The sequence below is a fragment of the Pituophis catenifer genome, unplaced genomic scaffold, assembly GCF_029215685.1.
Source record: "Pituophis catenifer annectens isolate HBS135680 unplaced genomic scaffold, rPitCat1.0.hap2 SCAF_4, whole genome shotgun sequence".
In the NCBI taxonomy this organism is placed as follows: domain Eukaryota; kingdom Metazoa; phylum Chordata; class Lepidosauria; order Squamata; family Colubridae; genus Pituophis; species Pituophis catenifer.
The window spans coordinates 44,454,400-44,478,602 of NW_027256884.1; the positions used below are offsets into that span (position 1 = coordinate 44,454,400).

Sequence of the window (24,203 nt, forward strand, 5' to 3'; positions counted from 1 at the left end):
AGGAGATCTGCCACTAGAAAATCATACCCAATGGATTCCAACGGCATAGAAAGCATTTTAGGTGAAACTGCAATTTGGGCAATGTTCATTAAATCAGCAAATTACTTCCTTTGAGACTGTTTTAAATAGAACTATAAGATGTAACTTGCTTTATTCATATTTAACAATTGCTCTCATCTATTTTCTAGGTGACTATGGCATAAACAAAAATGCAGTATGTTTAATTGACATTTTTCTTTTCTTTCTACAATGAATTTTATATGACAGGATAAATAAACCCACTGAAAGTCAACATTTTAAAATATACATAGGCTATCTGAAAAACTAAGCCTACTAATGGTAAAATATATCTGTAGATAAATGAGTTGTTAAGTTGTTTTGTTTCCCATGGCTTCATTGTAATTACTTCATGCTTGAGAATTCACTGGATTAAAAAAAACAAAATGAGTAAACTAATTAATGAACACATTAATATTTTTATGAAATAACACAAGTATTCAATTTTCTGCAAACTGCACATATTTATGACTTTATATGAATAAATTTAATGAGTCAAAAATTCATATTTTTAGCATTTTTACATCTGCATGAAAAATGAAAAAAGAAAGTAAAGCAATGGAAGTTTTGATTTCTCTTCATCTTTTCTAAGAAGCAGCTTATCTTCTATACCAAATACAACTCCACTGCATTTGAAACCCTCTACAAATTCAGGCCAGCACAATAGCATATAAAACACTTGTCTGGCATCGACAGATGAAATCCCAGTGACATTTTTTTAAGATAAACATAAATGGTGACATCAGCCCTTTGGGTTCTGTATGGCATGTTCAAAGATTTGCGTTGACAAGCCATCAATTTTTTATTTATTTTCATCATACATAATCTACTCAAACCAATTTTCCTTCAATAAAAACTGAATGGTATCATCATATCCATCTTGATATAGCAATTCCATTTTCTCCTGGCTTGGTGGAAATAGAGCTTGATGAAGTCTTATAAAGTTGCCAATGGATAACTGCATCCAAGAAGGAAAAAGAAGCAAGATATTTCTGCTTAATTAATTACATTTTGATAGAGATTATATTCTTGCATTTGCTAAGCCATAAAGTGCTTGATTTTGTTAATGGCCTCTACGGTATATAAATCATGGCTTATGACTTGCAATATTTGAGGCCAATCAAATGAGGTGTATTTAATAAACCATAGGGAAGCAATCATGGTTTAGTTTATTATGAGGACCTACGGACTGCAAGGTTTCACAAAATTTACCCAACATACAGCACTTAAATATTACATTACATTACATTACATTTACATCTACATCTAATTAATAACATTAATTAGAACATTAATTAAATTAAAATCTGAAGCAAACTGGTTTTCCTAATCTAATTATTTTCACCATCCTAGAAAAGTGAAACAGAAAAGAGACAGTTCTAAAATATTTTTAAAAAGCTAATCAAATGTTTTTCCCCTTTTGTAACATTTGAAACATGTTTTAAAATATTCACTGGTATGTTAAGTATATAGTTTTCATACCTACTTTTATTTGATGTACTGCCAAGGGAAAATTGCACTACAATTATCCAGTAATTTACTACTAAATTTTAGTGATTTGATTTTGAAGCATCAAGATCAAATTATGAACCTGGCCCTGATGTTCCCACCACAGAGGTGTCCAGTAATAGTTTGTCTAATGCAGGGGTGTCAAACTGGTGACCCGCAGGCCGGATGCATCACACATAGGGCACGCCCACCCCAGCTCCACGAAGGGAAAAAAACATCACGAAACAGCACATGATGGCAACGTGACACCGTGAGTTTGACACCCGTGGTCTAATGTCTTACACTCTAAATCATTTTAAATTAGGTAAAACCAAATCACTAACATTTAATTACTTTGTTTGATAAAAACATCTATCTTCTTAAAATTAGTTGTTCCTTACAAGAATACCGCAAGACAATGGACTATAGAAGTATAGAACTGTGGGAGACAAACAAATTAGAATCTGACTCAAACCACAGTAAGCAACTTTATAAAGTTTGCATACTTCCTTTTATAAATACTTTTGGAAACTGCTGATTATGTACTTTTCAGCTATTAGAAATTTTTGGATAATAACTTTCAAAGAAATTGGTTAGTTTGACATACAGTTCTACTGTATATGCCCAAAAATAAAGACACAACACATCTAGCACATTTAGCACATCTTCCTAAATAACAAAGAGTAATTCTAAAACTGTGGAATAAATAATTTTTCCTTGCATAACTCACCATGATGTCTTGCTTTGCAACTTTAGCATAAATATCCACTAGTCCTTTGTTTTCTGGGCAAATATCTAGCCGGCCACAAAAAGGAGAAACAGTCACAGTTCGGCCTTTTGGCAAGATAGGGAGGCCATTGGTTAAGCCACCATCGATCCATTTCTAGTGGAAACAGTTATGCTCTGTCAATAATTAACTGTTTTATTATTTGTCTATGTACATATCTGGATACCATTAACTGTGACAAAACCTTGATTCTCTTAGGGAGAGAATCACAACTATTAATCTGTATTATGCATTTTTAATTCTCTAATTTGTATCATCTATATGTCATCTAGAAAGCCTTATGGCTTCAATATCTAACCTCATTTCTAGTTTTCCTTGATTCTTATCTATCCTATTACTTTTAGTCCTTTCTTGATGAAAACTTCTAAACTTGAACACTCTGTTGAAAAATTTATTATCCTTTCAAAGATTTTGTTCAGATAATGATACTGGATTTTTTCGTCGATAGGCAAGATGGTTGCAATTGTTCTTTTAAAGGGGAAAGAAAGGGAACAGAAAGATACCATATTTATGCAGGTACATAATGCTCTAAATCAGGGGTATCCAATCTTGGCAACTTTAAGACTTGAGGACTTCAACTTCCAGAATGTCAGTGCTGATAGTATTCACGTGGTACTGTGGCATCCAAGCTTCTTGTTATTATTGGTACTATTTTTGCTATCTTTTGCCACAGTTGTTCTACTTCTATATTAAGGTCTTTATATTTTGTGATTTTTCTCTCGTTCTTTCTCTTTTATTCTGCTATCACCAGGTAAAGGTAGTCTTCAACTTACAACAGTTCATTTAGTGACCATTCAAAGTTACAATAGCACTGAAAAAAGTGACTTATGGTCATTTTTCACAATTACAACCATTGTAGCATCCCCATGGTCACATGATTAAAATTTAGACACTTGATTGACTCATATGGTTGCAGTCAATGGGGAATGTGGATTCACTTAACAACATGTTACTAACTTAACAATGCAGTGATTTACTTAATTGTGATAAGAGAGATCATAAAATGGGGCAAAATTAACTTAACAGTTGTCTCACTTAGAAAAAGAAATGTTGGGATCAATTATGGTCATAAGTTGAGAACTACATGTATGTCAACGTTATTATTGAAACAGTAATAAAACCCTCCCAACAAAACATTAGAGGGACATATTTTCACAACAAACCCTCACTCTTTTTCTTCTCCTACACCACAGAATCATCAATTACATTTTTAAAAACATTCAAACCCTATTTCATCCTCAGGTTTTGTCTCCAGCAATTCACATAAATACTATTACAAAGAAAATGCTGTAGCATAATGTATAGTTAAAATCTACTTAAAAGAAATCATGGAGCATGATGAAAATGTTTAGGATATATACTAAGTATTTAAACCTGTGTAACTATGGAAGTATTTGTTTTAGAGTGCTATACATTGCTTCATGGATTTATAATCAGGATAAATGATCAGGATAAATTTATAATCAGGATAAATGAATAAGTCTGTCTTCCTTATCCCTTATAAGTCAGTATAAACTCCCACAACATGAAGCTCATTAAAAAAAGCAGTTTAAAAATTCCACTACTATCTAGAGACCAGAAAAATATTTTAGTGCACAGCATTAAACAATTCTATTCAAATAAAGAGAATCTCAGCTATTTGCAGTATGAGAGAGAATGCACAAGAAAAAAAACTGATGGCATACAACTGTTGGAATATTTGTAACCCAACACAGCAAACAATGTAATTACTAGATTTTCAAGGCCTGCACAATAAAAGGAATTTTAACACCTCCGTAGCTCAAAATTTAGCAAGTTGTGTCTATGGCAGCATTCTCTTATGCAAAAATTTATCTAGTTCTCTCAGCCTTGTGATATATTCCAGACAAGAAACATACCCAGACATACTAGGTCTAACTTTATTGTAAAGTTACATTAACACATTGTTGCAAGTCTGAAAATACATCTGTTCCTCCTTGCCTTTATAGCTCAAGAAAAGTAGGGAAGGCCCCTTCTGAGACATTTGTCATGCCTTCATTTCTTCTTTGGGCTAAGCTGCCTCTTATCTGACTGTTATCTAGCCTGCAGCTCTTCCTCTTGTCTCCCAAGGTCATTCTCACATACTCATTACAAGTACAGAAGTTACTTCCTAGGTTGTTACTAACGAAGAAAACTGTCCACATTGTAGTGATATTTTCGCTGCTTTAATAATAACCAAAAGTGTCAATCGCATGAGACATCTACATTATTTCATTAATTTTAACATCAGGAACATTCCATGCCATTTCAGAAGCCCATGATGAGTGATATTTTTGCCAGAGCAAGTCTTGAAGCATAACATCACATAATTGGTTTTCAAGGCCATAATGTTTCAAAGATGACATGTTAATACAAGTTCTTAAAAATATCAGATAGTGATGATCAGCCTAATTGATATGATTTTTTGCAGCATGCAAAAAAACACAGTATCCAGAATAAGAACTCTAATTATACAGACCTGTCCTTTATAATCCACTGCATTTATTCCTGCATAAAGAGGAATAAAACTGCTGGCTAACAAAGCCTAGAAAACATAGGAAAAAAATATGAATAATTCTTATCTTATTTTCTTAACTGGGGAGAAATACTAATAATAATTCTATTTTAGCTCCCCTTTCAGACAATATGATTTATAATTTTAATTATCAAAAAATGTATATGTGGCAAGATGGGAGTGAAGAGAAAAGAGTAGATCCATTTTAGAGTTAAAATCCAGGTATTCCCATTTGTCTACAATGTAAGATCTTTTTAAAAATCCTTTCTGTCGGTCCTGTACCAAGCCACCTATATTATCTTAGCATGAGACTTTAAAGAGAAACATCTATGAGTGTGACTCACTTAACAACTTCTTTGCTTAGCAATAGAAACTCTGGTCTCAATTGTTGTTATAACTTGAGGACTACCCATGAAGACCAGTTGTGAAGATTTCCAAGACAATTAGGTCATGAATTCCTGGCTATAAATATGTCAACAGTCTTCATTTTAAAGCAAGGGAGCTGTTCAAGTGAGGAACATGAAGACCTTGCAGGCCAAAACTAATAAAAACTAAACTCTTAAGACCCTGGAGAGAACTGGGTGATTGCACTTATAAGAGTAATATGCAACTTTCCTACCTTAACAAGATCTTCCCTGGAGGCAAAATGTGAAAGCAAATAATTTTTTCCATTCTTAGTACTAGTGACTGATATAAAGAGGCGATTTTCTGCTATCTCGTGGGCATTAGGGGGGAGGATTGAATCAATGTAGCCCCTATGGAAAACAGAATAAATATTAGTCCACTTTAATAATTAAACAACTTCTAAATAATTTAGAAAAACATGAATGCTGCATTTCTCCATAGTAACTATCACAAACACAGTATCTCTGATGTACCATTTACTGGAGAATTTACAAGGAAACCAAATTTGGCAGTATAAATATTTACAATCTTACCTAAGTTTTGTCATGAGATCATAACCAGGTGTTAGCGCTCCAAAATAGAGTTTTCTAGTATCTTCAGCAAGTTGGTAGGTAATATTTGTACATTTCTGAAAAAAGATTCATACACCAAATGTAAACACAGCTCCTCAACACATTAATCTAATTATGTGAAACATTTAACTGACTTTTTAACATATGTATGCACACGGATGGATAGATGGATAGACGGACAGATAACAGGAATGTCGTTTGGGGAAGGTTTCTTTTTTATACACTCCAAATCTTTAAAATGCTACATATTAATAAGCAGGCTTCCTAATTAGAATACATTTAAGAAAACTTAACTGTGAGCTCATATGATTGGACCTTTGTAAAAGAAAAATCATACAACTAAGAAAAGATGTAGCCTCAAATAGAGAAGGGTCCAAAATCATGTTACTACAGTACTCTACTCTTTCACTGGTTAAATAATTATTCTTAAAACTTTTTTTAGTGAAGTTCCTATGATTAAAAAAAGGTGTCTATCCTACATATACCTTATATGCAATGGTGGACTGCAAATTTTTTAACAACCGGTTCTCTGCCCTAATGACTGGCTGGGTGGGTGTGGCTTAGTGGGCATGGCTGGTGGGCATGACCAACTTGATATCACTTACGTCAAGGGGCACTTCATCTCGCCTGCCCTCTCATGACCGTGAGGATACTGCAACGGTCGTAAGTGTGAAAAACAGTCATAAGTCACTTTTTTCAGTGCCTTTGTAACTTTGAATGGTCAGTAAATGAACTGTTGTAAATCAAAGATTACCTGTACAAAAATACAAAAAGCTTCTTTGCTTGCAAAAAGCTGCCCTAAATACCAGTCATTAGATTAGAAATGGGGAAATACATACTGAAGATAAAATGAGTCACAGCAGTGATGGAAACCTAAACCATTCTGTCTGAATACCTTCCTTTTCCTCAGCAATACCTGAAACCCTGAGTTACAAATCAGGCAGGATGCCAGAGCACATTGAGGAATTAAAATAGTTAAAATACAAGGATAACTGTCAGCAGCCAAGTTATTCTTGTTCATAAAGTGAAACCCTTTAGCAGAGATGTCATTTAAGCTCTCTAGAAAGTGTGTGGGTATATTTGGGCTACAAAATACCACGCTAAAGAGACAAATTAATAACATAAGTGAGGGCTAATCCCATTCTGCCTTTGTTCAGACCTTGCTGCAGGGAATTTTTGCCTATGAATATAGCTATCTATCTCTTTATCTCTTAAGTGTGACATCTTCTGTGGACTATTAAAGAAGGTAGGGACTGCTTTCTCCCTCTAAGAAAACATGTTTCTCCATTTCTCATTCAGGCAGATATATTCTTCCTTTTTAATAGTTCTCAAAATATTTCATTCTTCTAGGAGGGGTGGATGCTAACTTTCTACAATTGGTGCCATGTTACTATGCCATATTATTATGAGAGAAAACTAAAACAAATTGGAAGGAGGATCCACTTATCAGTGAGCAATCATGTGCCTTGCCCACTCTAAAGCAATGCAAGAGACTCCTGTCCCAAAGTTGCTTTTTCAAGAAGCAACTGGATTTTCTGGAAACCAAGAAAATCCACTTCTCTCTTGAAAAAAGCACCTTTGGGACAACCATGACCTGGATGACTGAAGAATCTCCATAGATGAGACTCCTGTGCTCAATGAACTGACAAAGCACCCAGGAGAAGCAATCATTAGATCCATTTGTACCACTTAAAGATACCAGCTGGTCTCACTCACCTCACAAGATATCCTAAGGTAATCATCCAGATTTAAGGAAAGATCACATGCTCTCAGAAAGGCAGTAAAAAAATCAGACAGAATACCAAGCTTGCATCCTGCCCCTCAGCCATTTCTTCTGTGACTATGCCAACCCTTCTGTAAATAGCTGTTCAAGGCCCAGGAATAAAAGTACCACAAAAAACTCCGGGAGAGACAAGACTCCGGAGTAGTTCAGTCTACAGACAGAAAGTTTGGATAGTTTCTGAAAACACTTAAAGCAGCAGGGGTGGCAATAGAGATAAAGATTAGGCTAGAAATATACGCACACTAGAATCTTTCCTTCCTGCGTTCATTGCAGGATTAAACCTATAAAGTGGGAAAAGATTTCTTCCAACAAACGGTTCTCCAAACTACTCAGAAAATTAACGTCTAGTTCAGGAGAACTGTTGCGAACCGTAACAGCCCACCTCTGCTTATATGTATATGCATCATGAGCTTTTGTCTGTTAGAAACCCCATGTATCAAAGTATCAGAACACATGTGTGAATAGTGTTACCAATATTGATAAATGAAGTAACATTCATTATGTTCCTACCCTCAGGAGACATCATAATTTTAATGAAAGTTATCATATTATTGAAGCTAAAGTAAATGAAAATCAACATGGAAGCAAAGAAAGACTTCTGAAATCATGCTAAGAATTGTGGTAAAGAAAAAGAAAAGCTACAGATCCTTGAAAAAAAAAGACAGGCTTTTATTACTTTTATAATGTACAGTTTATAAGGTGTAATATTGCCAGTAAATTATCCATTTATAGAATTATAAACTTATATATTTTGATGCCTACTTGACCACTTCATAGACTGATTGTAAATACAAGCAGAATATTTTTGGTAATTAGTTATTTGTCTCATAATATTTCAAATGATGATAAGGATACATCAAAAGCTGCTAATTTATTTCCATTTAACTAAGATCTACTACTATTTTACTGAAATATTTAATGATGCCTAAATTTTTGTCCAGCTAGAGTGTAGTTTCTGAACTATAAAGGATTAGGATGAACAAAAGAGATCCTGGAATTTATGGAAGGAATCATAGTTTTAAATCAAAGAAAACTGCAGGTGACAATGTTTAGTTATTTTAATACCACAGACTTTCAGTATGTAATTTATTAAGATAAATCCTCATTAAAATGCAAAACTAGCTTTAACAGCTGTAGGTAGCATATGGGCAATCCCAATGGTGCTGGAATTAAAGTTGGTTAAACAACAGTGATTTCCACCATTGACTTCCCAAACCCTTAAAAGGATGTGACCAAGATAGTTACAGCAGCCTTAGTTGAAATATGGCCCAGAGATAAAAGCATGGTCATCTGATTTACAAGTTCACAGTAAATAATAAACTCAGTGCATAAATCCTGATCAGATGCAGTTGAGCTAGTATAAAACCAGGCAATAGACTAAGTTAAGTGAAATACAAAATAAATAAAATTGTATTGTAACCTATAGAACAAAGTGAAGATACTATGCAGATACTTCCCAAGTTATACAACCTATTTTTTTGTAAATAATTCCATTCCTAACTTCACTTGCACATAAACACACACCACTCTTAGGATCAAGCCTTGTCCTCTCAAAAGCTACCTCCACTTTTTGTCACTTCCCTGCCCTGCTTGCTATAGTTGTTCATGTACTCTTTTACCACCTATTCAACCTGTTGGTTCCTCCCCTCCTGTGCCTTCTTTTGATAATATTTTCTTTCAAAATTATATTTTTGGTAATGTTTTACTTCAGATACACTGTCATTTACAGAGCAGTCATAAAACTATTTTCAGTTCTGATGAGATGAACAATTATCTGTAACTCAACCTATTCTATTCAATTATATTCATATTCTGATTAATATAATGGACAACATTAGACTTTGGGATACACAAACAGTTCTTAAAACCTAGGATTTGCAATAGCAATTGCAAGTGCCACATAGGTTGGAAATTATCATCAAACAGTATAGAATTGTTGTCAACTGCACAGACTCACTTTCCTGTGGCTGGCATTATAAATTTAATATTTAATATTAAATTTATAAGGCCTCATTGCTGCCCTTATAATAAATTAATAACACATTATAGCACATATAAAAAAGGTTTTTCATCCACATTTAATAGGTGGTGAAGGAAGAGCAGCACATGCTATTGTTACACCTATTTCAATTGTATCAGTTCTATTAGCAGACATCTCTTACTCAGAAATATCTCAGTGACCATTAACATTTCTGTATATATGATAGTTGCATAAGACAATTACCTAATTTACTCCACAGGTAGACCTGGAACTTACCAGGACTGCGGTGAGTCAATGGTTAACTATTGTCAGTGTATATACTGGAATCTGCCCTTCATAGTGTGTAAATTGTGACATGTAAAACTGGTCAGTTATGTTTGATACAAATTTACACATTCTACAGCAGTTGTTCATCAAATCAACATGGTCATTAAACAAATTATTAAGCAAACACTGCAGTCATTAAGCAAACCAATGCTTCCCTATGGGCATGGTTTTGCTAAAAATGGAAGTGCCAATTTTTGGCAAAACTGCTGTAAAACATCATCACATGATGGCAGGAATGCTGCAAATGGCCATAAATGCAGCCCTATTGCCGAGTGCATAATGTTCGATCATATGACCACAGGGGGAGAGCACAACAATGGGAACTTCAAATCTGGGACGTAAGTGGTGCCAAGTAGATACATCATAACTTCGAACAGCCACTAAGTGACTGGTTTTAATGAAGGACTACTTGTAGTTTGCTTAATAGTGGTACCTGGGGAAAAAAAATCTAATTTTTGTTTTGCAGAACAAGTTAATACTGCAAATTTACAAGGCACAATAACTGGTTTAGCCAGATGTGCAATGTCAAAATTAACCAGTTCATATTATAACTTATGTTGTTAACATTATATCTTAGGTATTATATCGGAACATAATGTTTAAATCTGTAGAAATAACAACCCTGTTTCTAATCTTCATCATTGTAATCTTTATTTTTTCAAATTTGTAGCCAAAAACAAGATAAAATACATCTGCAAATGCAAATTAAAATGAGTGAAATCAATTTGTTGTTGCAGTTTTCTCCTCTATAAAGTGTATAAAACACATTGGTCTTATTTTCAAAAGCTTAGCCGAGATCATCCAAAGCAGGTAGACTTAAGTTGTGTTTTCAAGATTACAAGTTCTTCTTCACAATTACCTCAATACTTTCTGGCACTGTTAAAAGAACAGTGGCAGTCAAAGCTCCTGAAGATGCTCCCGCAAAGGCCTTCACAACCTTCAATAACTTCTTACCATGTCTGCAAAAAGCAGATGCTGCCCCCAAGTGGTAGATCCCCAGAAAGCCAGAGGCTGCAAAGGATAAGTTGAGATGTTTCATCTTTGCTGTGGAAAGGAAATTTCAAAAGGAAACAGTTATTTAAGATTTCCCAAGCATTTTCTCCAAAATATGACATATATTAGACTAAATTAAAACCGAACAGATATAGTGCATTCAGAAAGTATTCAGACCTTCACTTTTGTCAATTTTGTTATGCTGCAGCCTGATTCTACAGTTATTGAAATTCATTTTTTTTCTCATTAATCTACACTCAGTACCTCATAATGACAAAGTGAAAACATAATTTTAGAAATCTCTATAAATTTATTAAAAAGAAAAAAACTGAAATATCACATTGGCATAAGTATTCAGACACTTCACTCAGTACTTTGTTGAAGCAGCTTTGGGAGTAATTACATCCTTCAGCCTTTTTGTGTATGATGCAATAAACAATCCCCCTGGACTGGAGGATTTTCTGCCATTCTTCCTTGCAAAATCTGTCAAGCTCAGTCAGGTTGGATGGCAACCATTGGAGGACAGCCATTTTCAGGTTCCTCCAGAGATGTTCAATCGAGTTCTGGTCAGGGCACTGGCTGAGCCACTCTAGGACATTCATAGAGTTGTCCCTAAGCCACTCCTGTGTTGTCCTGGTTGATCGTTATCATGTTGAACCTTCGGTCAAGTGAACCTTCGGCCCAGTCTGAGGCCCTGAGCACTGTGGAACATGCTGTCAACTGTCCAGTTGGCAAATTCAGAAAAAGAAACTCCTGGAACATTATTTTATCAAGAGTATAAACTTTATTGAATAAATTCACATTGGCACAGAAGCAAAATCAGCTCTGGGCTTCCCATGCAAAAGCATGCATAGTTCATTCCCCCTTTCCCCTCAGGCCACACACAGTCCATTACGTCCACCAATCATTTCTGTTAATTTTGTTATGAGAACCAGCCAGCCACACTGTGACTTCTGCTCTGGGTGTCCTTGAAGTAAGGAGCAATGTCTCAAGGGAACCAATGATGCTTGGATGCTGTTCCCCACCCTTGCATTCCAATCCACCACCACCCTTTAGTCAAGCTGAGAGCAAAGCGGAATATAGGTGAAAGTTCAAGTCAGTCTTGACACAGGTTTTCAATGAGGAGATGGCTGTATTTTGCTCCAGTCAGCTTTCTCTCAACCATGACCAGTCTCTGCTGCTGAAAAACACTCCCACAGCATGATCCAGCCACCATCATGCTTCACTGTTGTGATATTGGGTAGGTGATTAGTGGTGCCTGGTTTCCTCCAAACATAACATTTAGAATTAAGGTCAAACAGTTCAATCTTGGTTTCATCTGACCAGAGAATCTTGTTCCTCACAGTTTAAGAGTCTTCAGGTGCTTTTTTGCAAACTCCAAGCAGGCTTTCATGTGTTTTCACTGAGAGGCTTCTGACTAGCCACTCTATCGTAAAGCCCAGATCAGTGGAGAGCTGCAGTGATGGTTGTCCTTTTGGAACTCTGTCCCATCTCCACTCAGGATCTCTGCAGTTCAGTCAGAGTGACCATCAGGTTCTTGGTCACCTCTCTTACTAAGGCCCTTCAATTGTTCAGTTTGACCAGGTGACCAGCTCTTGGAAGAGTCCTGGTTGTGCCAAACTTCTTCCATTTGAGAATTATGAAGGCCACTGTGCTCTTAGGAACTTTCACTACAGCAGAAATGTTATTGTAGCCTTCCCCCGATTATTGTCTTGCAATAATCCTGTCACTGAACTCTGTAGGCAGTTTCTTTGATTTCATGGCTTTTGCTCTGCTACCGTATGTATTGTCAGCTGTGAGGCCTTCTATAGAGGTTTGTGTCTTTTCAAATCATTTCCAATCAATTTAATTTACCACAGGTGGACTCTAATCAAGGTGTAGAAACATATCAGCAACAATCAAGAGAAATGGGAGGTACCTGAGCTAAATTTCAAGTGTTGTTGCAAAGGTTCTGAATACTTATGCCAATGTGATTTTTCTCTTTAATAAATTTACAGATATTTCTAAAAATGTGTGTTCAATTTGTCATTATGGGGTACTGAGTGTAGATTAATGAGAAAAAAATGAATTTCAACAACTATAGAATCAGGCTGCAGCATAACAAAACAGACAAAAGTGAAGGGGGTCTGAATACTTTCTGAATGCACTGTAGTTTGTCGTTTATCATATGGGATAATCTTCTCTATCACAATATGTTGGTTTGTGTGCTATTATTAGGTTAAGAGGTATATTTTCTGTCTCCAATTAACAGCTGGTACTTAGTAGCAAAAATAACCTGGTAATTTGAAGGAGATGGAAGAACACATTATAGTAATATTTTAAATAAACCAGTGGTAACTATTTCAGGTCATATAGGTCAAGGGAGAGGAAACAGCTTAATCATAAATTTTGATTAACATAGCCTGCTAACATGGCTGTAGACTATCCTTGAAAATCACCAAAATAAGTAACTCTGGACTTTCCTAATTCCTTGCAATATAATTAACTAATTTTAAATACTGCAAAATGGACATTTATTGTAATGCATCTTTTTTTCAGGATTCAACTAATTAAGTGGAAGATTTACAGTGTAAGGTATCTCAGCACACATTTATTTACAGTAGTAAATATTACCACAGCAAGAGAATGAGATACCAGGGGATGCTAGTTTGCACATTCAGCCATATGATTAGCCTATTTGGATGGAGAAAAATAGCCCCACAAATACAACATCAGAGAGTTTGTGGCAAAAGACTCTAAAGAAAACATTAAAATATATTAAATAACCAGCTTACAACACAATGAGTACAGCTAAAGTTCAGAATAAAAGAAAATGATGCTTCTGGTGCAATGTTTGATATTTCCATTTCAGGATAAATTGTAGATGCTTTGCATAAACTCTATATTAGCATGGATTTGCCACTGAGAATTTTATTGATGGTGCCTGGTGTATTTTTTTTAATGAAAAGACAAAACTAACATTTATGCTCCGATTCATAAGAATTAATATAATCAGCAAAGAAACTGAAACGGAAATGAACGAGGTAAATGAATGCAGGAAGAAACCATGAGATTTATGCTTAGATTTTTGCTATTATTGGCTTTAAAAAAAAGATTTCTCATATAATCTGCTTAATATTTCTAAGAAAAGTATTTGAGCTCTTTAGGATTTTTTGTTTTTTCCAAATATTTGCATTGAAAGATATCACACTTTATGTGGCTATAAGGTACAACAGAAAGGGAACATGAATGAAATAACATCAATGTTTAATGACTTTTATTTATTTCATAAACAAAGTCATTCAAAATGTAATGCGCCAGGATGAAAAAAGGAACTTCAAAGTTCATTCAATTCAGTTAAGAAGATTTCTACTGGCAGGAAAAAATACTTCATTAAATCATCAGTTCTGCCATATTGTATGTTTTAAAAAGACAGTGAACAAAGATGGATTAAAATTGACCTTTTAGATGAATACTTTATTTTGAGGATATAAGTCCATATGAAGAAAGGGATGGCAATCATTCAGTGCAAAAAATCGTATAGGGACTTGTCATAGACAAGTCACTATACGCAGCATTCTATCTGCTTGAATTAGTGAACATATAGCAAAATTCAGTAGTACATAAGAGCAACTGTTTATTGCGGATGCAATAGTACAAATCATTGTGAAATTCTACATAAAATAACAAAATTTATAAAATGCATTATCAAGAAAGAAACAGTAGTAGACGCCGAATTTTCTGTAGGGTGCCAAAAGAAAGAAACAGTAGTAATAGATTAATGACATGTAATTCTATTTTTAATTGGGTAAAGAGAATAAGGTTGGTGAGATATTAATAGATTTTTTTCAAAGATAATTCTTCAGTTCTTCAATACTAGCCTTCAATACTAGCCTAGTCCATATACATGGACATCATTGGATACACAACACTGGAAATGAATCAACTACATAAGAGGAAACAGAAGGTGAAGAAATACAATTCAGTCAGCCAGGTCTATTTCAGTTGAAGGTTATGAAACAATTGTGTGTGTGTTAGTGTGAGAGTGTCTGAAGTATATCAAACTATATCAAATAAGTATGATAAACTTGGCAAATATGCATTAAAGAGAGTAGATATATTAGATTTTACTATAGAAGTCTAGTCTAAATATACGATTGAGGTACAGAACAAATTCTGTATGCTTAGAATAACTGAGTTCGAAGGGACCTTAGAAGTCTTCTAGATATCTTAGGCGGGAAACCCTATACCACTTCAGACAAATGGTTATCCAATCTCTTCTTAAAAACTTCCAGTGTTGGAGCATTTACAACTTCTGGAGGCAAGTTGTTCCACTGATTAATTGTTCTAACTGTCAGGAAATTTCTCCTTAGTTCTAAGTTGCTTCTCTCCTTGATTAGTTTCCACCCATTACTTCTTGTCCTACCCTCAGGTGCTTTGGAGAATAGCTTGACTCTCTCTTCTTTGTGGCAGCCCCTGAGATATTGGAACACTGCTATCATGTAACCCCTAGTCCTTCTTTTCATCAGACTAGACAGGTCCAGTTCCAGCAACTGCTCTTAATTCACATGAATCTGAGGAGCTATGGAAAGAAATAGAAGATAACAAAAACTGTAGCAGAAAACAGATATTCCCAAATTTCAAAAATGGAAGAGAAAAAAGCCATGAAATATACATATTCTTTATAGCGAGCCACGTTCCAACTTGCTTTTGGAGGGCTGTGATTATAAAAATAGCATCTTTACATTATACCTTGAATAATAAGTATCAATAAAATACACAAAAGGTGGCTAATGAAGACAACAGAAAAAGCTTTATTACTACAACATGGGTTTTTATTGTGTAGTCTACACTAGAAAATGGAATATATTGTGGCTAGTTTGTGTGCCAGAATACCTGCTACTATAAGGACTGTTCAGAAGAATAAAAACTCCTATTATAAGAAATATAATTATTCTTATAATTATAAGAAATATAATTATTAAAAACTCCTATTATAAGAAGTGTGTGCACTTCCAAACTGGTAAGGAAGATAAGTAGATTTCACCCCTGGGTAGTACCTAAGAAAAAAGGAGGACACTAGATGTAAGATTGCAAGGAAAACATTATATAGGATATAGATCAAAATGGTTAAAGCTATGAGCCTCCTAAGTAGCAATGTTCAGCTACAAAAACTGACATTAAGAAAAAATAAAAGATTGATGCCTTTGAATTATGGACTATGGAAAACATTAATTGTACATGGACTAATATCACCATTGAATATTTTCTTCTTTCTATAGTAGGAAATGAGACCAGAAAGACAGTGCAATAAGTATCTCTTTTCAGCCCCATGTTTTCAAGGTAGTCTAATTCTTTTTAATTCCTGAAGCAAAAAATCCTCTATGTGCTTCACCTGTCCATGTCAATAAATATACAATTACAATAATTTAGCTAAAATCTGCCCTCTTTCTTGATAGCCAATACCTGAAGCTATTAGCTATCAGATTTGTCTAGTATAAGAGCCACCAATGTAGTCAAAAGTATTATTCACGCTTTCCCAAATAATCCCAATTTTTGTTTTTCTTATCCATGTTCACTAATGCCATACACAATGTCACAAAAAGACATAATGCAGACTTTTCTCCAAATAGATTGAGTGATGGAGTATGAGATTAAAGACACATGATAATCATTACAGCATCCATTGGGCCCAATAGAGAAAAAGCCCAAATTCACAGAAATACCACCATCTCTTAATCGAACTCCTCTTCTTGTTGCACACACTGCAACAAACTAAAATCAGCTACCATTTGCACCCAGCCTTGGCAGCATTTTAATATATCTATCCCATTTCATTTATTTACGAAAATATGTTAAGTTATACATCAAATGCAATATTTTCTTTATCAAATTGATATGGCACAAATTTAAAAAGTACACTCTATCTACTATGTAGCAAAGAATAATGGAAGCCATTTACTTGTGTTAGTTTCAAGTCACTTCAAGGAATTTGGGATTCTTACAAAAAAAAAAAAGTGGAAGGATACCAATGCTTTTGTCTGCATTTATATCTCTAGCATGGTTCCCTCTAAGCCAAAACCATATAAATCATTCAGAGACTTAATGAGATGTGGTCAACCAAACCAACAGTATGGCTCTGTGATGAAAAAATGCCAGTATAATCTTAGACTTAGATCATGGAAATAACAAACTATTGTCAGGTAAATAAAATATGCACAGGTAGACTCTCAAATCCTGAATACTTGAGAGGGGATGTACTCACTACTTTCAAAAGATCTACCAATAGCATAATAGCAATAGCACTTAGACTTATATACTGCTTCACAGTGCTTTACAGCCCTCTCTAAGACATTTACAGAGTCAGCATATTTTCCCCAACAATCCCAGTCCTCATTTACCGACCTTGGAAGGATGGAAGGCTGAGTCAACCTTGAGCCAGTGAGACCTGAACTGCCAAACTGCTGGCAGCCAGTGATCAGCAGAAGTAGCCTGCAGTACTGCATTCTAACCACTGTGCTACCGTAGTTCATAATCATATCTAGATTCCATGTCAACACCGAGAAACAAATGGAGCTAGAAAAAGGCTGGGCCGCAATGATACGTCCCATTATATTTTTTTTTCCTTTTTTAAATACATGATAAAGCTATTCTGTGCTTATTTCATGTCATCTAAAGAAGATGTTGTTCTAAATATTATATTTTAAAGAAGCAGAAGTCAAATTTATTTATTTTTATTTATTTATTTACTTATTATATTTCTATATCGCCTTTCTCCCGTAGGACTCAAGGCGGTGTACAGTCAAGAAAAATATAGATACACAAACATCATAAAATTGCTAATTAAAATTATTATATAACATAGTTTGGCCCAATTAAATAGAATCTAAAATTAGATAACATTTTAAAAACATTCACATATTCATATGTTTAGCCCCGCCTGTTGGAACATCAGGGTTTTGAGGGCACGGCAGAAAGCACGGAGATCAGGGATATTTCGTATCTGAAGGGGCAGTTCATTCCAAAGGGTTGGAGCCCTCACAGAGAAGGCCCTCCCCCTGGGACTCGTCAGTCGGCATAATTTGACTGACGGTACCCTAAGTAGTCCCTCCCTGTGAGAACGAACTGGTCGGTGGGAGGCTATTGGTGGCAAAAGATGGTCTCGTAGATACCCAGGTCCTGAGCCATGGAGCGCTTTAAAGGTGATAACTAACACCTTGAATCGCACCCAGAAGACCACCGGGAGCCAGTGCAGCTTGCGTAGGAGAGGTGTTACATGGGCGCAACGAGCTGTGCCCATAATCACCCGCGCGGCTACATTCTGGACCAGTTGGAGCCTCCAGGTGCTTTTCAAGGGGAGCCCCATGTAGAGAGCATTACAGTAGTCCATACGGGAGGTGACTAGGGCATGAGTGACTGTGCGCAAGGCGTCCCAATCCAGAAAGGGACGCAACTGGCAGATCAGGCGAACCTGATAAAAGGCACCCCTGGCCACGGCCGTCAAATGATCTTCTAAAGATAGCCGTGAATCCAGGAGGACACCCAAGTTGCGGACCCTCTCTGTGGGGAGCAAGATCTCATCCCCAATTATCAGTGATGGTACCAGCTGACTATACCGGGACACCGGAAGCCACAGCCACTCGGTCTTGGAGGGGTTGAGTCTGAGCTTGTTTCTCCCCATCCAGATCCGCATGGCCTCCAGGCAACGGGACATCACAGCAAGGGCATCATTGGGGTGCTTTGGGATGGAGATGTATAGCTGTGTGTCATCAGCATACTGATGAACACTCACCCCGAAACCACGGATGATCTCGCCTAGCGGTTTACATAAATGTTGAACAGAAGGGGTGAGAGGACTGACCCTTGCGGCACCCCACAAATAAGGTGCATCGAAGTCGACCTCTGACCCCCTGCCAACACAAACTGCGAACGGTCAGAGAGGAAGGAGATCCACCAAAGCATGGTGCCCCCTATTCCTAACCCCTCCAGCCGGTGCAGTAAGATACCATGGTCGATGGTATCAAAAGCCGCTGAGAGATCTAATAGGACCAGGATAGAGGAGCAACCTCTGTCCCGAGCCCTCCAGAGATCATCAACCAACGCGACCAATGCCGTTTCCGTGCTGTATCGTGACCTGAAAATGAAGATTGGGTAGGCCTCTTCTATAAGGGGTGCAACCAATTTTCATTGGAAGCCAAGATTAGAACCAACAAATGTACTTGCAAATGTGTGTGTGTGTGTGTGTGTGTAATCCCAGAAGCATTTTAACAGTAAAACCTGTTCAAAAGAAGAACAAAGACTTAAGCTTTATTTTTACCTTCCACTACAGCTGTTTATTTTTACCTTCCACTACAGCTGTTTATTTTTACCTTCCACTACAGCTGTTTACTAGGAATACTCTACGCATTTAATAAATAATACTCTTTAATGAATCATACCCTGTAAACATTTTTCTTTCAAAAGTTGATTTTCCAGTCCAATGAAGCATTAAACCATAACCAATTTCAGCATTCTTAAGAGATCGCCTAAAACCCCAATTTCAAGGCAGCCTGATCAGAAAATTCAAATGAGATAAACATTGTGTATAAGATGCTACTTTAAAAAAATTATAAGAAAAAGGGTGCTTAATACCTTCCATCTCAAGATGTCTTCCACCATCTAGTGACTTGGATGATTTCTTATTTACTTTATTTCCTTCTGTTACATTGGGATTATTTTTCATATCCGTTATGAACCATGTATTATGAGAGGATGCCTATGCACATCATAAGAAAGTTAATACCAAAAAATAAATTTAAAAAGCGATCACATATTTTTACCAATAGAAAATAATCACTAATTTCCAAAAGTAAGAGTATAGATTTGGTTTATCCCTATATATGGAACCATTTCCCACCTATCAATTGCAATCTAAATTATATTTTTCCTGAATGATCAGGTGATTACCCACTGCTATTGTTAGAAACAAGAATTGAAAAGTCTTGGAAAGTTTACACTATTTTATAAAGATAGTAGAGCTTGTCATCAAAATTAATTTCCCATTCACAGCAATGCTCATCTGGAGTAGACATATTTGCCTAGCCTCAGCCCAAACATAGAATAAATCCTATCTGTGATCTAACAAGGAAAGAAGGGCCTTTGTTACATACCCAGAGCCTTCATACATGTAAATTACAGTATTTCATATCATAATTGCCATTAAATTGTGAAGTAGTAACCCTACAGGTAGAGCATAAGTAATTGTAGTATAATGCTTTTTACTTCCATCTCGAGAACCCAATTCAGGTGTCCACAGAATCAACAGTATTAAAAGGCACAGAGAGGTCAAAGAGTACACCTGAAATATATATTCATATTTTATTCTAAACTTCTGCATTCAGGAAATGTTTTTAAGGAATTGTAGTAGAATTGTTTGGAAATGACAAAGTAATTAACTTATGGACTTTTTTGTTATTGCTTCCCCATGTACCCAAAAAAACAAAAACAAAGATAGACAATGATCCAGAGAATATATGTTTTATATATGTCCATATTAAAAGATTAAGGCTGCATAAACAGAGACCAATCCCATGAAATCCCATCAAACAGCACAAACTATTCTGACAATCTTGAAATATTTTCACTTTAAGAATTTTTTTTCATTTCCATGTACCTGTGAGGTGCTTCCCCAAATAAAACATGGGTTTCAAAGAATATTCTTATAATTCATTTTCTAGAAAAGTAGGTTTTCTCATTAATTTATATAAATTATCACACATGATTATTTATATAAATTAATAAAAATATATGGTAATTTCCCCTTCCTACAGGACTCCTTGCATACTATGTATTCAAAAATTAAATGCATGCATTTATTAGGCCACATTAAAAGTTTTTCAAAAAGCCTTCAAAACATACCATGTTTCCCCGAAAATAAGACCCTGTCTTATATTTTTTTGAACCCTGAAATAAGTGCTTGGCCTTATTGCCATGCGCTCAAAAGCCCAATTGGGCTTATTATCAGGGGATGTCTTATTTTGGGGGAAACAGAGTAATAAATTTAACACGACATTTAGAATTTGTAGAATATAATTAAAGTTTCCTATTTTTTCACATGAAGATAAAGGTAAGAAATAATACTTACACTGTATGTGGGTAAAAGATGAAAAGCTTGTAAAACATAACACTGATCAGATTTGTCAAAACTTTTGGGTCTACATAGAGAATTGTGCAGTCCATCTTGCTTCAATTGCAGCCTCTGTCTTAGGGATCTATATATCCTCTTGGTAGCCCACATGCCTTTAAATGAGTCCAGTTTATAGAGTTTATCTTGCTGCCCATCAGGAAAAAAGATTGAGGCACTTAAAAGGATTGTTAGTAATGTTATTCAGGAAGAATACAAACATAACATTCTTGATGTTTTCTGATAACAACAAACAATTGAAATTTATCTGGTCAGGTTAAGAAAATATCTGCAAGCAAACAACCAAACTCAGAGAACACCAAGGACTTCATCAAATAAAACAATGGTTATCAAGATAGTATAACAAACTAATTGTGTAATTAATTACAGTAAATTAGATACAACAAAAATGAACTAATTGTGTAGGAAAATATGAAATGCAGAATATATACATTAAGGGTTCCAAGATCAGAAGTTCCAAGCCTCTTAGTATCATTGAAGAATGACCCCATTTTAAAAATAACCTTATTATGTTTAAGATTCAACCCCATGCCTTAAACACAAGTTGCATATCCATGAAAACAAGATTTTAAAATTTTATAAAAATCAAGCTCAGAATATCATAATAAGCTTAATGCAATAGATATCCTAAGTCATGCCAATATTAGGATTTTAAATAAAAATAGGCTTTGTAGGAATTTTATCATTTCTCATAACATAAGAGGATTTTGTTATGCATACATATATGCATACAAATTGCAGGATCTACCATTTATATTATTAATTTCATTACTAAGTTTTTCTTCCAGAACAACAATTTTATTAACTGATTTTGGCAGAACAGAAATGCTTTTTTAAAAAAAAGTTTCCTTAGTGAACTGTGAGGACAGCAAAGGGTTGTTGCAATTCATTATTCAGAAACCAAATCAGAGGGAAAATCCAAGTACTATCTCATAAACTTCATGGCTAGGAATCATGAACATTAAGAAAAACATAAAGCACATTTCAAACCTTATCTTCTCTGAAGTAAACCTCACAGAGTTTAACACATTTTACTCTTAAAAAGAAGCATGAAAAGAAGCATTAAGGAATTTAATCTAGTAAGGATATTTCCATATCCTTAACAATTCACCTCAGTTCTATGAAGTACAGGTCATATGCTCCACTTTAAAAATCAGAATTATTGCCAGTACAACAGATCTAACAAGGTTGGTAATGCCTATTTTTACTTTCGATACCCAGTGCATATATGTTTAATAATGTTATATTAAACTTTCATAACTTCAGGCTGCCTTTTCTCCCAGTCAACTCCTTTATCTGTTTATCAAGCAAAACATTAAAATGAGATAAACCATTATTAATCAGATTCCTGCTTATAGCAGTTTAAAAAAAAAACACAAGTTTTTTCAAAACAGCATAAGAAGTGATATTTGCTGTTGTACCAAAATGCAACATTAGGAAAACATGCCTATTATTTATTTATTCTTGATTTCTATTAGATTAGTCTTCTAATTTTCCAAGTTTTATTTAAAATTTGTATATTGCTGTTTTGCTATATAGCTATGAATAAAACAAAACTATTTGCAAAAAACTGACACAGTTTTGATTCAACTAACCTGGCTTGGGGAAGTGGCAATATAACCACATTTCACTTCTAGACAGGAGCCAGTTTGCAAGTGTGTGGATTTCTTATTTTTGATTACAGTATAATCCGATACATATTTTAAAGACATAGCACATGAAACCTCTGTTGCTCGATGAGGAAGTATTGGAGCCTCCAGTTTGCCACTGTTCGAAATTTCAGTTGGTATAATCAGATAAAGCACCAATTTTTCTTCCCTGTAATCAACATGTCTGTTTTGGCTTTCCCTTACTTATTCAACAGAAAAAATAGAGCAGTAAAGAATTTGAGGCCAAGATGCCTCAATCTGGAACAGAGGAGTAGCCATTAGTGTCACTCACAATTGGTTATTAAGGCATTACTAACAAGGACAAAGACTGAACCAACAGTCCAGAGATTTAAGGCATTATAATTTATCACTTTTTCAGCTAAACAGCCCAGCGCTTTTGTGCAAGAATAATAAATCTAATGAGCTTGGTCAAGTAACTGAATTTAAATCATCACTACCATATTGATCGGGCCTGCTATAAAACTGGCAAACCGCAGGCTGAACAACCCTCTTATTTGGCAGTAATCTTCAATGGGGCTTCCCAGTTTCCCAGCTGGACTCAAAAGGTGAATTTTACTCTGCTCAAATACTGCAGAATCAATGCTGAAAGGTCATGTCTCTAAATTTTAAGATTCCTTTTACGTTGCTACAGCTTTTCATACACTTTAAACCAAAGCTTCCAGCCTATTAAAGCCATTATAAGGGAGGAGCAGTGGGAAAAGATTCAGCTGTATCTCAGCAACTTTTCCCCTTTATAAACTATTAATTCACCTTTGTTCATTTTATAAGAGTACTAATCCTCTTTTGACAAGTCCACTCCACCAAATGAATTGCATTCAATGGAATTATTTTAGGATAACGGTGCTGGCCTTTAAGGTGACATAAAACTCAACTGTTTCCTGCTGCACAAACATAAATAATTGGGCTCTCTCTTTGGAGAACTAGCATAATCTAGCAATTTAAAAGCCAGGACTCACTGGGGAAGGGTCCTCCTTGCATACTACAGACAGCTAGCACGGAATGACCAACACCAGAGGGCCCTGAACGTCTGAACAAGAGACAGAAAAGGGTGGCAATATTCAGAAGCCGAAATGCTCGTCTCTGCAAACACAGCCTGATGATAAATGGCGACGTTAATCTCCAAGCGAGTCCCGAGCAACAGGTCAAATCTCCAAACGAGTCCCGACCGACTGACCAAAGGGGTTATAATATATATATTATAAAATATATATAAAATATCTATTTTAGCATCTTATTTTATCCCGAGAAACTCATTCGGAGCTGAAAGGATTAAATGGATCAATTTCGAAGAAACGTAACCAAGCTAAGAAAAAGGCTTGAATCCGCATTTTTCAATTTCAGCACTTGGCGGAGTGCAAGGCAAAGAACAGATCTTCCATAATATACCTCCGCTTACTCCTCTCTTCCGCCTCTTCGCCTCTTTTCTTCCTCCAAAGAAAGCCGCGGCTTGCTTTTCATGCCCTCAG

At 35.5% G+C, this 24,203-nt stretch overlaps 1 protein-coding gene across 6 annotated transcripts; it reads right to left on the reverse strand.

The window, feature by feature from the left end:
* Nucleotides 1-24,203, reverse strand: PNPLA4 (patatin like phospholipase domain containing 4). 6 transcript variants are annotated; one of them, XM_070943155.1, is made up of 9 exons: nt 24,124-24,203; nt 21,008-21,196; nt 19,516-19,639; nt 10,772-10,956; nt 5,783-5,877; nt 5,464-5,599; nt 4,809-4,874; nt 2,276-2,428; nt 1-1,015 (listed from the first exon to the last, which is right to left on the reverse strand). In XM_070943155.1, the coding sequence occupies exons 2-9, from the start codon at nt 21,158-21,160 to the stop codon at nt 884-886; spliced, it is 1,044 nt and encodes a 347-aa protein (XP_070799256.1). In that variant the 5' UTR covers nt 21,161-21,196; nt 24,124-24,203; the 3' UTR covers nt 1-883. The 6 variants fall into 6 exon arrangements, with proteins under 6 accessions (XP_070799256.1, XP_070799257.1, XP_070799254.1 ...); XM_070943156.1 differs by having other exon boundaries at nt 24,134-24,191; XM_070943153.1 differs by lacking the exon at nt 24,124-24,203 and adding an exon at nt 22,663-23,003.